The sequence below is a fragment of the Diospyros lotus genome, chromosome 2 (genome assembly GCF_014633365.1).
Source record: "Diospyros lotus cultivar Yz01 chromosome 2, ASM1463336v1, whole genome shotgun sequence".
NCBI lineage: Eukaryota > Viridiplantae > Streptophyta > Magnoliopsida > Ericales > Ebenaceae > Diospyros > Diospyros lotus.
This window is the reverse complement of record NC_068339.1, coordinates 9,409,524-9,426,145: the sequence shown is the minus strand read 5'-3', so window position 1 is coordinate 9,426,145 and position 16,622 is coordinate 9,409,524. Positions and strand designations below refer to the sequence as shown.

General features: G+C 33.5%; 1 protein-coding gene and 1 pseudogene across 1 annotated transcript; both read left to right on the top strand.

Moving 5' to 3' along the window:
- The first annotated feature begins 4,405 nt into the window (after positions 1-4,405).
- On the top strand, positions 4,406-9,560 carry LOC127796033 (protein HEAT STRESS TOLERANT DWD 1-like). The gene is made up of 12 exons (XM_052328074.1): positions 4,406-4,900; positions 4,981-5,147; positions 5,321-5,399; positions 6,177-6,356; positions 6,473-6,571; positions 7,169-7,337; positions 7,458-7,564; positions 7,709-7,848; positions 7,937-8,009; positions 8,562-8,677; positions 8,944-9,061; positions 9,155-9,560. The coding sequence occupies exons 1-12, from the start codon at positions 4,853-4,855 to the stop codon at positions 9,287-9,289; spliced, it is 1,431 nt and encodes a 476-aa protein (XP_052184034.1). The 5' UTR covers positions 4,406-4,852; the 3' UTR covers positions 9,290-9,560.
- Positions 9,356-14,767, top strand: LOC127794619 (uncharacterized; annotated as a pseudogene).
- Positions 14,768-16,622: the final 1,855 nt, after the last annotated feature.

Below are 16,622 nucleotides of genomic sequence, written 5' to 3'. Positions count from 1 at the left end.
TTTTACTGAAAAGGCCTTGATGTTGAGTGGTCTGTCTTCTCAAGATTAACCGAAATGTGGGACGCACAATGAGGTGGTGAGTAATAGAGATGTATCTGCTCATGCTGGCTTATTGTCTAATCCAAAACATGATGTTGGGAAACATGAACGAAAATTTCCTGTTACACAAATTCCTCTACTACATTGAAGACTTCAGTTGCCTCCATTCTGAAGAATTGGCAGGCTGATCAACTGGAGAAGCAGGAACCACTTCAGAAAACTCCTAACAATGTAATGAAAGTAATAAGTGCCTTTGAAAGTAGTCTAGCTAAGGTATATCTGTTTTGGTGCTCCATGAAGTATTCTCCATGACTATTGCAAGTTAGTTACTTTATGTCCATATGAGATTCAAAGACATATACCTATCAAAAAAAGGATATGTGAGCTGGAATGAAACCATCGCCTTCAAAGAAGCTCCCAAGGAACCAGATTTGAAAAAATTAAATCAGCCGGGCAAACTGACTTCTGGAAGGCTCAAGAACCCTTTTCTCACTGGAGAGTTGCAACATATCCAGGTATACAAAACATTAAGGGGGTATTTGGTATAAGAGAAATGTTAAGATTCCTAGGAATGTTAGAGTGAAAATCTGTATTCTCATGTTTGGTACAACTTTTTTATAAAAAGAATCCTGAAAAATAAGGTGGTGTTTTCTTTGTGTTTTAGTTTTGTGTTTCGAGTTTTGAATTCATTTTGAGTTTTGTGTTTTGAGTGTCTGTTTTGAAATTTTTGAAAATGCGTTTTTTTTTGTCATTTTAAAAAATTATTTCTCAAAACAGAAAACTAGAAAACGCGTTTGTTTTGAAATTTTAAAAACGGTTTTTTTTGTTATTATGATATTTTATTTAATAAATTATAAATTTGATTCAAAAATTTTAAACTATAAAATAAAATTCAAATAAAAAAAATCAACAACCTTAGAAATATCATTTAAAAAAATTAATACAAACAAAATATATCACATATTCAGTTTAATAAATAAATAAAATTAAATAACACAAAAAAAAAAATCAAATCAGCCGCAACCCATCTTCTTCGTCTAGGGTTTTCTGTGGGGGGAGGGGCTGGTCGCGGTGGAGATGGCAGTGAGGGGCGTTGGTCGTGGTACTGTGGCGATGGAGATGGAGGGCTGGTCGCGATGGCCGTGGGGGGCACTGGTCGCGGTGGCGGTAGCTGTGGGGTTGAAAGTGGCGGAGGGAGGTACTGGTAGCGGTGGCGGTGGCTGTGGGGTTAAAGGTCGATGATGGTGGTTGCGGTACTGGTCGCGGTAGCGTTGAAGGGCGCTGGTCGTGGTGGCGTTGAGGGGCGCTGGTTGCGGTGGCAGTGGAGTTGAAGGTCAAAGGCGGTGGTGGTGGCAATGGCTGTCGATGGTTAGAAGAGAAGATGAGAACATAGAGAAGATGGGGGGAGATAGAGAGAGAAAGAGAGGGGGGGAGTGGGTCTGCGTGTGCCCGTGGGGGTGGGGGCCTATTTTTTGCGTTTTCATTTGTTTTGTGTTTTCAGTGTATTTTCATTGAAAATGCCAAAAACAACAAAATGTTGTTTTGAGTTTCTTTAACAAAATTTTTTATTGTTTTTGAAAACGCGTTTTGAAAAATAATAAAGAAAACGCATTTTCAATGTTTTCAAAAACTGAAAACAAAAAACGGCCTGAAAACGAGAAAGAGAACAGGCCTTAAGATTTTCGAAAATTATTTTTAAGCAACTTTTTCACAAAAAAATTTTTATGGAGGGTTAGGAATCCAAGTTTCCCATGGACTTGAAAATGTTTTTAACAAATAAAAAGACTAAAACACTTCCTACCTTTTTATAACTCTATATAAATATATTATATATATTATATATATGTAATATATTTATATTAAATATAAAAATATATATTATAATATATTTATATTATTTATTATAAAATATTATATATATATTAAAGTAGATATTCATACAAACATATATATTATGTATATATATACACATGTATATATATAATATGTAAAAAAATGACATTTTTTTGATTTCCTAAAGATGTTGTGGGTCCTAATATTTTTTATAGTAGAAGAAATTTATTATTTTTAAATAAAAAATTAACTAAGGATAATTTTGAAAAAATAACATGAATTCTCAAGAATATTATATTTAAACCAAATATAGGAATGTAATATTTTCAGAAAAGAATACTCAACATTCCTGAAAATGTTTAAATCTAACCAAACATAGAATTGTATAAATTTTGGGAATCAAATATTTTCAAGAGCATTTTCAAAAATCATGAATTCCAAGAATTTAAAAATTTCTCCTGTATCAAACGCCCATAAGGGAAGATTCACACCAGAGCAAATTTTCTCAGGATTCTGGGCAGTTGAAGAAGCCAAGTGCAATACAGACTGAACCGATGACGAAGCACAACATATTATTGTGACAAATTTTGGCAAAGAACAAATTTAGAGGGCTTTGATAGTTTTTGTTTCAATATCATCAATATTATTGTGACAAAGAATATTTTGTCACAATATTTTGTTGTAAACCGCCTTATTATGATAAACTATTTTATTGTAAAAGAAAATATTTTTGTCATAATAAGTACTATTTAATTATAGTAAATCCAAATTTTAGATACAAGTCATATGTTTTATCATGATAAATTATATGTTTTTGACAAAAAAATATTTTGTAAGAAATTAAAATGGTTACTAAATTATTTTCTCATAATTTAAATAGTGACAAAACTTATTTGACATAATTTTTAATATGATAAAATAAATTTTGTCACATATTAGCTAATTTAACAATATGTTTTTGTTTCTCATTTTATAATGACAAATAATTGTCATTATTTAATGTTGTGATAAATATTTTTTTGATAAAATAAAAATGGTGACAAAATAAATGGTATATAGATAATATTAATAGCACACGACATACAACATTAATAGATATAATTAATTTGTATGTATTAAAAAATATAAAATTAATTTTCATATATGAATTAATATTTAATAAAATTAAAATTTGAACAAAATATTAGATGATTTGCTTAATAATATTTTTTTTCACTTTGATTAATCAATTTTCTTTTAAAAGCTCTTTTATAAGAATTTGTTTAAATTCATATTAGGGAAGTCACATGAAATTTAAAAATATAATATAAGTTTATTTTAATATAAATGATTTGAATTTTTTTAAATTAAATAAAAATATGAATCTAATTGTACTTATCTGTTTAAATCATTAAAATAAATAATAATTAATTTTACATTAAAATTAATATTTTATGTACTTAAAAATCTACTATATTTATATATATTTATTTAAATATTTTAAATTGTAAATTATTTTTTTGATCATGAATACTTAATTGATGTCGAATAAATTTAACTAATATCATTAGATATTTTATGGAATTGTTAATATTGCATAACAATTTAAGAATATTAAGCTATAAACACATATCATCTTTTTTATATATTAAAAATTAATTTATATTGTAAACATAAATTTTAAATTATATTATTGTAATTATTTAAATTCATAATTAAGAAATTAAATTTAATTTGCTATGATTGATAATTATAATTATATATGTTAAAATTAGTGGAATATATATTATGACTATGTAAAATAAAAAAAAATATATTTAAGTTAACTTAAGCTTACTTAATTTGCAACATTCTTTCTTATTATTATTATTTTTTGTTTTTCAATTAATGAAGAGTTTTTATTCATCATATTTTTTTATATTTTTAAATTGTGACTTACACTTTAAAAGAAAAGACATTAACGATAAAAGATTAATGACGATAATAATTTTGATAGTTAATATAATATTATTAACAATTAAATATAAATCTTTTCGTTATACAATAAATTTTAAAAATAAATTAAATAAATCATCATTAATATACCACTATTCTATTGTTATTGAATAAAATTTTTAATTTTAATTATAAAATAATTATTAAAATTTAACTAACACTTATATAAATAAAATATATAAGTAAAATCTAATATAATTATATCAATATAATTATTAAATTAATATAATTGAACATTAATTATTTATTAATAATACAATATATTAAAAAATTATGGACATATTAAAAATAATACAATATATTAAACTAATTTATTATAATTATTAGATTTATAATATAATTAAATTTTAAAATAAATATTAATTTGATGTAATAATTTAAATTATTTTATTATTATATTTTAAATTATTATTTAAATTATTTAATAATTATCATAATTTAAATTATTTTATCAGTTATAATAAATTATTTTATTTTTATTAATTCAATAATTATTAATATTATTTTCATAAATAATTATATTTTTATTTAACAATTAAATATCCCCATTCCCCATTGCCTTCATCTCCAGCCCCTCTCTCTCTCTTCCATACTACCGTCTTTATCTCCCTCTCTAATACTCCCGCCGTCGCCGCCTCCAGCCCATCCCCTCCGCCGCGTCCAGCTCCATCGCGGCCTCCTCTCTGGCTCAACGCCGCCGCCATTGCCGCCTCCACCTCCATCGAGGCCTCCTCGCTGCCTCTACGTCGCCGTCGCCTCCAGATCCATCGCCTACTGGTCGCCGCCGCCGCCGCCTCCAGCCCATCGCCTCCGCCTCCTCAAAATCACAGTCCTAACACAAACTTCACAGCCCTGACCCCTGAGACTAAATTTGGATAAACGCTAAAAATCCCCAGTCGGACCCGATATCAAGCTATAAAACCCTGACTCCAAAACCTTCCCCCTCTCCTTCTTCATCGTCACTTTCTTGCTCGTTCTCCTTTCTCCCAAACACAAACTTCAGAAGATGGTTCGAAGCATCAAAAACCCTAAGAAAGCCAAACGGAAAAACAAGGTCTGAATTTATACTTCGTGCTCTACGGTTAATATGTTAGCTAGGGTTAGTAAATTGAGATTTCTGTATTTAAATTGTAGGGTTCAAAGAAAGGAGAGGGGTCTTCGTCTTCGAGTTCGATACCATCGTTGCCGGCGAAGGTATGGCAACCAGGCGTCGATAAGATTGAGGAAGGAGAGGAGCTCCAGTGTGACCCCTCTGCTTACAATTCACTCCACGCGTTCCACATTGGCTGGCCCTGTTTAAGGTCTTTCAATCTTTCATGCACACATATATTTGTATGTATTTATATATGTTTTTGTGTTGGGTGGATAGGTAGAAGAACAGACGGATAAGTGTGTGTGTTTGATTTTTTGTTTGTGATGATATGTTTGGGAACTTTCAATTTCTAATTTTATTGAATTCGGATAATTGGCACAGCTTTGATGTGCTTCGTGATTCTCTGGGGTTGGTTCGGACCGAGTTCCCCCACACCGTGTATTGTGTTGCAGGCACTCAGGTGAGCGAGTCTTCATATTTTATTTGTATGATGGCTGTAACTGGGATTTGATTAATCTTTCCTCATGTTGGATGGGCTTAATTGAAAGTTGCAATATTTACCATGTTCTGTCAAGGCTAATTCGTTTCCAATGTATACTATTTTTGTTCTACTTTCTCTGGCTATCCTGAAATATTAAAAGAAATAGGTATGGCCATAACATGTATATTCTTAATATATTTGCAACCGTAGACGAACCATATGTTTCATTCTTTCATTTTTTTCTACATACAGAGTAGTTTAAGTTGTAGCTTTTCTAAATGTTAAGAGAAATGGAAGTTTACTTGCATATGGTATGCTTTATGGGAGTTACCTAGCTATCCTAAACATAACTTTGGTTGAGGTAGCTTGTTCTAGTTGCAAATTTGTCATCCTAGTGCCAGCTATGTGCTCCTATGTTCTACAACTCACTTGAAGGTGAAGATTAGCTTCTTAGACTTCTTTCAACACCAGGTTGGTGTCTTTTTAATTTTGATGGTAGTGACACTGGCTCCTCATAACTCTCAATTTTTTCTGCTATCAAATTTAGTTAACTTGATATGGCCATGGATAGAGACGATTGGAGTTCTAGAATTCATGTAGCAAATCTCACATAGTGGGATTAAGTCTTGTGATTGTTGTTGTTGTCGTCGTCGTTTGTATCTTTCCTACTCTTTGTAAGCCTTGTCTAGATATGCATACTCCTGAACTAATGATCCATTGGCTTTTGATGTTTTTGTTTTTTTTTTTTTTTGGCAGGCAGAAAAAGCTTCTTGGAATTCTGTTGAGATATTTAAAATTTCCAACATTTTGGGGAAAAGACGAGAATTAATCCCTTCAAAATCTAATGCCGATGGCTCTGATATGGATAGTGATAGCAGCGATAGTGATGAAGATGATGAAGTTCAGGATGGTGGATCCTCAATACCAGTTTTGCACGTAATAGTTCATTTTTTAACTGAATTTTCAACTGATTAGCATTTTTTTTATATGTAGTAGTAGCGTTTTAAGTTTTTCTCCTCTTTGAATTGCTTTTATCTTTTATGCATCTACAGCTGCGGAAGGTAGCTCATGAAGGATGTGTTAATCGGATACGAGCCATGTCCCAAAACCCCCATATATGTGCGTCCTGGGCAGATACGGGTCATGTGCAGGTTAGGTTTACATGGAGTTATTTTTTCCACGTTATATATTGCAAATTTATAAGTTGATGAAGCATAAGGTAATTAACATTACCTTGAGTTAATGCCTAGGATATCTTTCTTAGATAATTGTATTGTAGTGGTCTCATGAACTAAATTAGATAATACAAATTATATTCTTCTGTTCATCTTGTTGGCTGCTGACTATGCTAATAAGTAAGCTTGCTTCCAGGCAGCTAGTGGAAAAGCTCTACATGCACCATCAGCCTTTTATGTGCTTAAGAGTCCGCATGGGGCTCTTTTTATAATCCAATCACAAGTGCATTGCCATTTTTCAAGGGGATGTTACTTTTAACTTCGAATCCATGACACTGGTGCCTCAAACATCGCCACAAATTTTGTGCCAACTGGGCTAAACTTCTGGGATCTAGTCAATTGCTAACTTAGAGTTTTTTTTTTTTTTTTTTTTCTTTCTTCATTTTGTGTGTGTGGGCCTTTTATTTTTTTTTTTGGGGGGGGGGGGGGGGGGTTGTTATTGAAGCTGTTTAAATGATGTATTGATTTAGTAGGTACATGGATTCCAGATTTGATAGAAGTAACTCTATGCAGGTATGGGACTTTAGCTCTCATTTAAATGCTTTGGCAGAATCAGAAACTGAGGTTAGCCGGGGATCTTCCACAGTTTTCAATCAGGCTCCATTAGTTAAGTTTGGTGGGCACAAAGATGAAGGCTATGCCATAGACTGGAGCCCTCTTGTCCCTGGGAGGCTTGTTTCTGGTGCGTCTTAACAATTTGTTTATTGCTGTTTGATCTGATTTTTTTTCCAAGGATATCTAGAAGCTATTGCTGCATGGTGGTATATCTTCTGATGTTGGCTTTCACCTTTCATCATCAAAGGGGACTGCAAAAATTGTATTCATTTGTGGGAACCGACATCTGATACAACATGGAATGTTGATGCTAATCCCTTTGTTGGACACACTGCAAGTGTTGAAGATCTACAAGTATGCTTCTTAATTGCAGTGAATAGGATTGACCTTTTTGGTTTTGCATATATCATGTATTGAAATATAATGCTGTAACATTAACAGTTGTTTTAAAATTGTGTCCCTTTTTAACTGTGGCTTTTCTAACTTTAATATTTGCAGTGGAGCCCTACAGAACCTTATATCTTTGCCTCTTGCTCTGTGGATTGGAACATTGCAATATGGGATATTCGCTCAGGGAAATCACCAGCAGCTTCTATAAAGGCACATAATGCAGATGTGAATGTTATATCATGGAATAGGTATTCAAGTATTTTTCATCTACCACTAAGCAGCTGTCTCTGATAGGCTGATACTGATTTCTGCTTGTGCTCCATTGATTTTGAGTAGGCTTGCTAGCTGTATGCTGGCATCTGGATGTGATGATGGCACATTCTCCATTCGTGATCTGAGATTACTGAAGGTAAGATATACAAGGCATCTTATGACAAAAGTACCAGATAGTGGTGGGAGATAAAACATCCTCTTTTTCTATAAATCGTGAATAAGAAAAATTGATGTTAAAGACTTTTTTCTTAATTTGATTGGTGGCATTCCTTGTGCACTCTCATTCATCTCTTCCCTTTAATATGGATTTACTCTAGTACATGGCCATTTGCTAGAGGGAACAGCTGATCTTGGTGGCTTCTAGTTACCCGTCCCCTCCTATATTTTCAATCTCTGGATTAGACTGTTTAGCTGTAACGTCGTAGCAGTTATCTTAATTCTATCTGCCAAATTATTCTAAGAGTTAACTATATTGCTGTCAGTAATCTTGTGTATGTAAGAGAGAACTGGATGCAGTCTCTGGTCTAAATTTTTCCTAATGAAGAAAGCCGCATCTCTTGTTATCATGTGCCTTACTGCCTATGTTTTTATTATTTATTGGAGCCCCAGATTATTTTGCTGCCAATGTAGTAGATTGAGTTTTATCATAGTATCTATGATCTGAACTTACTGCTCTTTTCTGTGGCAGGAGGGAGATTCTGTTGTAGCTCATTTTGAATATCATAAACATCCCATTACATCAATCGAATGGAGTCCGCATGAAGCCTCCACTTTAGCAGTTTCTTCATCCGACAATCAACTAACGTAAGATATCCTCTATTGCATCATAAAATTTGGCTGAGAAAATAGATTTCGGTCCAAATTAAAAGTCCTGGATAACCCTATGCTCTTTTTGTGGGTGTATGCCTGTACGTGTATTATAAGATCTGTCATAAGAGGTAAAGAAAGACCGTTAAACCTTGGTAGGAGACACTTACATTTATATGAACTATTAAAACAGATCTAGAATTCATATCGCTGGCCCTACGTAGAGGGGTGATGAAAGGCTTGATATGATATTGTATTTACAGGATATGGGACCTTTCTCTAGAAAGAGACGAGGAAGAGGAGGCCGATTTCAAGGCTCAAACGAGAGAACAAGTAAATGCCCCTGCAGATTTGCCACCACAACTGCTATTTGTTCATCAGGTTACATACTTTCCAAAGAAGAAGTTGTTCCTTTTATACAAGGTGGTCTGTCATGTTAAAACACAAATAACATTTGGGAGTGTTTTTTAACAGGGCCAGAAAGATCTGAAAGAACTGCACTGGCATTCACAGATCCCTGGAATGCTCATATCAACAGCTGCAGATGGTTTTAACATTCTGATGCCTTCAAATCTTGAAAGTGCTCTTCCCGCAACAAATGCTGCCTAAATATGCAAAATAGTTTCGACTACTAAATTATTGCCTCCATGGGAAAGATTTCCAAATGGCAGAGAAATGAAGAGAACAGACTGTGGATCTCTGAATGATCTGGGTTCTACAGTGATAGCAATTTTGTTTGTTTTTGTTTTGTTTTTTTTATTTTATTTTTATAATTTATATATGTGGGGGATTATGTTGTTTTCGTATTTTGTGCTGTGAATGCTTTTAAAAATTTGTTTAGTCGTAATATTAGAAACCACTTGTTTAGTTACACAAATAATTTTTTTGTTTTTTTACTTGGATTTGCAAAAGGTTTTTCTTCTTATTTTTTGGTTAAAAATTAGTTTTTTTATTAAATAACTAGAGAGACAGGCAAGTAAATGAATTATATATTATAATATTAAGCGGTCGGTTTCTTTTCATTTGCTGGCTCTTTTTTTTCCAATAAAGTTTTTCAGTTGAAAACTTTTATAATTTATAGGTGATATAGGTTCAGTATTTGTTATTTTGTTGTCTCACAAATTGAAGTTTGGATTTAGGGTAAATTATAAAAATGTTTTTTGATTTATTATAATTTTAACAATTTATTAATCAAACTTTTAATTAATTATAATTAGTTAGTTTTTATGGTTTAAGGTATTTTTTTTGTTTTTATGGTTTAAGGTATTGGTTTGTTTTTATGGTTAAATAATGATTTGGTATTAGGTGAATAATGAATTAATTAAAATAAATAGTATATCTATCTGATTAATTGAAGTGAAGTTAATAACATGTATTTATTGAAAGCTTATCACTTTTGGATAATTATAAAATACTGACACACTCAACGTGAACATCGGGAGCACCTTGGGTTAATTACATCAATAATAACTCAATTTTACATTCTATTACTGTTTGATCACTAAACTTTGAAATGTTACTTATTAGTCATTGATATTTCAAAATGGTTATTACTTAGTTATTGAACTTTGAAATATTATTTGTTCGTTACTAATATTTCAAAATTATTACTACTTTCTCACTGAACTTTAAAATATTACTTATTAATCACTAATATTTCAAAACTATTATTATTTAGTCACTTAACTTTAAAATATTACCTGCTAGTAATTGACTATTTCAAAATTATTTTTCACCCGTCACTCGATAGTCATTGAACTTTAAGTTCACGAGTGACGAATGAGAAACAGTTTTGAAATATTAGTGACTAATAGGTAATATTTTGAAGTTCAGTATAATAGTTTTGAAATATCAATGACTAATAGGTAATATTTTAAAGTTCAGTAATTAAGCAATAATAATTTTGAAATATCAGTGACTAACAGGTAACGTTTCAAAATTCAATGACTAAATAGTAACCGTTTTGAAATATCAATGACTAATAAGTAATATTTTAAAGTTTAATGATCAAATAATAATAAAATATAAAATTAAATTATTATTAGTATAACTAACCCGCAGCCTCTTCAATCCAATCCAAGGCCATGGATTCAGATTTTGTAGCAACAGTAGTTCCAAAGCCAGCAGAAGACGATCTTCCCAACTCAACCGCCACTGCTCCTCTCCCATTCTTCACCCACCATCGCCCTCTTTTTCGTCTCTCCTCATCTCTGTCGGCGTTGTCATAGCCTTCGCTTTCCTCTTCTTCTCTTCGCCGCCACCCTATCCTCACCACCCTATTCGGACCACGGATTCCACTCACCCGCTTTCCAAACTCCCTCACCCAGTCGCCCTGTTGATTTCCTCCTCCGACTTCCAATTCGGCTACCAGCACAAAACCCTAACCCCCAATCTCCACCGCCTCATCAACAACGGTACTGAGGCCGACAACAGCCTGATTCCGGTCTTCCTAAACCACTACTCAATCGTCACCGGTTTGTACCTTCCTTATCACGGAATCATCAACAATCATTTTGTCGATCCAGAAACCGGTAATGCTTTCATGATGAGAAGCCATGAGCCAAAATAGTGGCTCGGCGCGCTGCTGTGGGAAACCGTGGCTAATCACGGCTTGAAAGCCGCAACCTACTTCTGGCCTGGCTTTGAGGTCCGCAAAGGTTCCTGGACTTGACCTAAAGATTTTTTCCAGTTTCACAATGGCTCTGTTCCTTTCGAAAATCGTGTTGGTTTAATTTTGCAGTATTTTTGTAACGCTTCATTTTTTAAATATGTAGTTTTGTTAAATATAAGTTATTTAGATTATTTATGAAGCACGGATGTTATTGAAAATCTTTTGTCAGTGAAAATAAGGATCGAATTTAAAATGCTAAATAACAAGGATTTTCTTAAGTTTAAATAAAATTTATAACGCATCAACATATCAAAAATTAAAATTATAACAACCTCACGAATACATGAATTTATGATACAGTCGTAGAACCACACACATACACCATACATTTTTAAGTATCTTAACTATTATTTACAATATAATATTAGAAATACAAGTACTATGTTTGGTTACAAGTATAAACATCAATTTTGTAAACTAAAGACCTCAAAACTTCAAAACTAGTCAAACATCACCTCTTCGCCTTATCCGAATTGGAATATGGGATATCTATCATATCTAAAATATCTGGAACGTTGAATATTTTAGGAGCATGAAAATCCCAAATTAGATTATTACATCCAAGTGAGTGGTACAAGAAAAGAAAAATTTATGCATGCAAAAACAATACTCAATATGCCATGAAATATGTAGAACCAAGTATAAAATCTCGTCAAGATCATGAAACCTCCCATGTGATACTCATGCTAGGACGTTACAATCATTCTTGCTGGTTATCATGTCTACATTCTTTAGCTCAATTACACAAGCTCAACCCCGTTACACGGGCTCTGCCCCATTACATAGGCAGGTGACCTTCACCCATCAATTAGCCACAATCTCCGCAATGATAGAAATAATATGCTCAACCAAGAAAAACATGGAACGTAAAAAGGATATGCCTAAAACAAAGGAAATCACGAGACATAAGGCACATACCACACATAAAATGAATAACAAGTGATCAAGAGGAAGTAAAGCACATGCATGAATAGTTTACATGCACAAAAACCACTCATTTTGGTTGTTTACCTTTTGGGTGTATTGTTTACTTTCATCGAGTTAGGTTTTCTACATAAAACACAAGTTTTCATAAAATAAAACTCAAATATTTTTATAAAAACTTATTATAACTAATTTATACTAATTTTCTAAAAATTTGCAGGTAAAAATGCGGTCCCACGTGCCCTAAGAAGACCGGCCATGCGCTTGTACTCGCAACCCTTTTCCTACGCGTGTACTGCACGTGCCACTATTTTCTTCGATGACGACAAACAGCCTCTCGATATTTCAGGCATATCTCCATCGTTTTAGTTTTAATTCGACTCCTGTTTTTTTTTACACACTCATCTTTCATCCCTCTACAAGAATATAAAGTTATATCGGACTTACCTCACAGATTTTCTAACTATTCTTCGACACGATCTTCAAGAAAGGATAAAAAATTCTGGTGAGGTCCGTTTCTCTCTCGTTTTTGGCAAAACCTCCCCCATCTTTTTTTGCAGAGTATTTCTCTCATAATATCTTCACTTTTGATTCTCTTAAAACCACCATAATCCAACTCAAAATTCACTTCGAATGCTTTGAAACCTTTCCCTCAAAGCCTTTATTTATAGAACTCCTTGGCGAATCATCTTATGCCACGTGTCACCTCGAGATTTGAGCTCATCATTACTTTCACCACTTGTTAAGCCACTTGGGCCTTTAGGATATGTGCACGTCTAATAGTTTTTTTCCACGTTGAGGTCTTTTATGAGATTTCATCATGATTTTTCAAATATCCAATAATTTTGTGATACTTAAATATCTTCCTATGTACAACCAATCAAAAGTTTCCAAATATGCATCCTTATCATGACTTCTCATGTGTAATTAATCAAAAGCTCTCAAATATTATGCCAACTCATGCCTTGGTTTGTGTGCCTAATCATTACCTTTCAAATGACCAAATCACCTTGCGCCACATATCCCAAAACAAAATTAAAATATAATTTGAAGTTCAAAACTATATTGGAATGTGATTTGGAATCTAAAGTTATATATAAATATAATTTGGAATTCAAAACTATATTTAAATTAGATTTTAAATAAAAAACAATCCAAAGTTATATTAAAATAAGGGTTCGCATCCGTAACCTTTGTGTTATTGTTTTTTATTCTGAACCTTTCAAATATTGCACCTTTGCCCTAAACTTTTTGATAATTGCACTTAGACCCCTGTAACTTGGTCCTCGAGCCATCTTAAAATTTCATTTATGCTCCTGGAGAAAAGGTTTATTACGGTAATACCCTAGGATTTTAGTAAATTACACTTATGCCTTGAGTTTTTTAAAAATTGCACTTTTACCTAGATTTCGATAATTACGACTTTACCCCTAGCTCAGAAATCGAACTTTTGTTTCAGGACTTTCATAATCCTTTGAAGTGTCATATTTCCTCAAACATTTGAGTCTAAAAATCTTAAGTATTATAATTTTGATATGTTGAAATTTTTGTGTTTATGATACTCTATTTCGAAAATCCTAATCACACCAGGGCCACCAAGTTGGGCCCGATTATCCTGAGATTACAGAAGCGGTGATTGAAATTGACGCCATGATTGGGAGGATGATTCTAGGGTTAGAGACAATAGGGGTTTTTGAATATGTTACTATAATCATGGTGGGTGATCGTGGAATGGTGGGTACATGTGATGGAAAGTTGATCTTTCATGATGATTTAGCTCCATGGATTGAAATTCCCCACGACTGCGTTCAATGCTATACTTCATTGCTAGCAATAGGCCTCTACCTGGCTTGGATCCGGCGGATGTTGTGGCAAAGATGAACGAGGGATTGAGTTTAGGGAAAGTAAAAAATGGGGAGCATTTGAAGGTTTATCTGAAGGAAGAGTTACCTGGCCGACTGCATTACTCGGGCAATTACATAATTCCCCCGATAATTGGATTGGTCCATAAAAGTTACAAGATCGAGCAGAAGAGATCGAATAGCAGAGAATGCAGGGGAGCTCATGGGTACGACGACGCCTTCTTTTCCATGCGGGCCATCTTTATCGGCCATGGTCTTCAGTTTGCTCGCGGACGGAAGGTGCCATCTTTTGAGAATGTTGAGACATACAATTTGTTGACCTCCATTCTCAACATACAAGGAGCCCCAAACAACGGAACCACCAAGTTTCCAGAGTTTGTTCTTCTGCCCAGAAACTGAAATCTACCCGGTTACTGTTTGCATGGCGGGTTGGTGTTAGACTTGGAAGTCTGTTCACGTGAGTGAGTACAATGATTTGATTGGTATCTATCATAATGACATTGAATATTTAATTTGCAAGGAAGGAGTGCTTTGATCAACCAGAATTATGTTTCTAATAATAATTTATATCCATTTTCTTGCCATTAGGTTCGCGGGCAGCAGATGCAAGTGCATCTGAATTGAATTTAACTTTGTATGATTCCTGTTTAGAAAGAAATTAGACAGCTCCCAGTTAACATGGTTGTATCGTTGTCTGTCTTTTCTTCATCTTCTTAAATGTTTATTGAAACTGGATTCCCATTTGCAACGCATCTTAAGTTTGGATAAAGAAAGGGGCTTGTATTAATTAAGGAGTTGATGATGGTCAAGGTAAACTTTATCGAATTTAAACAACATAAATATATATAATAAAACCTTGATGGGGCTTGTTAATGGAGACCAAACCACCTGAATCTATATATTATTTGATTGCAAAAGGGGCATTCTAGTGATTAGCCTTTGTCAATTTTATTATTTGCAGTGAAACTTTGACCTTTTTTCAAGAAAAATATATTAAATTAATAAATTTTAATAATGTTAAATTTATAATTCATAAATAAAAAATAAAAATAAAAATAAAAATAAAACCCTATTACCTTTTTAGCCTCCCTTTAGTTTCAGTTCACTAATTCAATTTTTAAAAATTGGCAAGAAGAGGTAAACATTGAAACCCTATTATTCACGAGTTTTGTATTTTCAGGAAGAGGTAAACATTGATTTTTGTTTCAAGATTTTGTTTATCTCATCATCTATGTCTTTGATTGACGACCATTTTCAATTGTTGCTCAGTTCATCATGCATCAGTTAATTCTGACTCCTTCTGAAATTAACATTTCAATTGTGTTTATGCAAGATTTAAAAATCAATCATTATGTTGTTTTTCAATATATTTATAGAGATAGTTTTGGTCCAATTGAATTTAACAGGGGAATTTTTTTTTAAAAAATTTTAATAGACCATAGTGCATCGTCCGTGAATTAGGGGACTTTGTGCGGTTTTATTTAACTATTAATAGAAATAGCACGTGAGAAGCTAGAAAGAAAAAGATGATAAAGAGCTTTTGGTAGGATATTCGTTTCATGAGATGAGATAAGAGAAAAAAAAATTTCTTGCGTTTAGGTTTAAATGCTATTGTTGTTGCTTCCTTGTAGAATGATGTAAAATGTTGGTTCCACTTTATTTTAAGATGAATTAGTTTGATTTTTATTACGAGTATTTTTCACACTATTTCTTATGGGCTGGGTTCAACCCAACAGGCTGACCCAATCGCCTAAAGCTCAGTAAGCTCCAAACTGAGTTCGTTGGAGCAAGTTCACACATCGTTAGAGCCCAATCTCATATCACAGAACCAAGCAAGCGTTAAACGAGCAAACTCCCGACAATACTTCAAGCGAGTTCCTGACGATACTTCAAGCGAGCTGCCAACGATACCTCGAGCGAGCTCTCAACGATACTTTTGGCGAGCTCCCAATAATGCTTCTAACTAGCTGGCCTAACTAATCAGCTCGCGTAACAAGAAGATCGCAGAGTAATCAAAGAACAACTGTGGGCTAGGAATTATTTTAGTTTGGCAACCCAAGCCCAACTTGGCCCACCTTCTCAGCCCATCTTTCTGGCCCATATCGGTCTCATCTTGGCCCTATACCCACCTGCAACAACATCATTGCAGTCACTTCTGAATTTTCATACGCTCGCCTCAAATCCCATCCTCATTAATGGAAAATTCCATCCACATTAATGAAGGTCTTGTCGACACCATAATGCCACTTGGGCGCTTCCACCGACGCTGTATATTATGTCCTATCACTCGCAGACGTATGACACATGCAGAAGGATATCTCCTCCTCATATATGTTAGTTAGCTCTCCTCAGAGCCATAATATGTTTTTTCCTAGCAACTTGAGCTTCGAAGTATCTGTAAGGGGCCAACCGGCCAGCAAAGCAACGAATCAAATCATATCACACACCATTCTCCTTTTTGGATTCATTACATCAGTGCGAGCTA

Excerpts from the sequence above, each read along its gene's own strand:
- LOC127796033 (XM_052328074.1), top strand. The coding sequence starts at position 4,853 with ATGGTTCGAAGCATCAAAAACCCTAAGAAAGCCAAACGGAAAAACAAG. Across the intron at positions 5,148-5,320 it reads ATTGGCTGGCCCTGTTTAAG|CTTTGATGTGCTTCGTGATT; the intron begins GTCTTTCAATCT and ends TAATTGGCACAG. Across the intron at positions 9,062-9,154 it reads AACTGCTATTTGTTCATCAG|GGCCAGAAAGATCTGAAAGA; the intron begins GTTACATACTTT and ends GTTTTTTAACAG.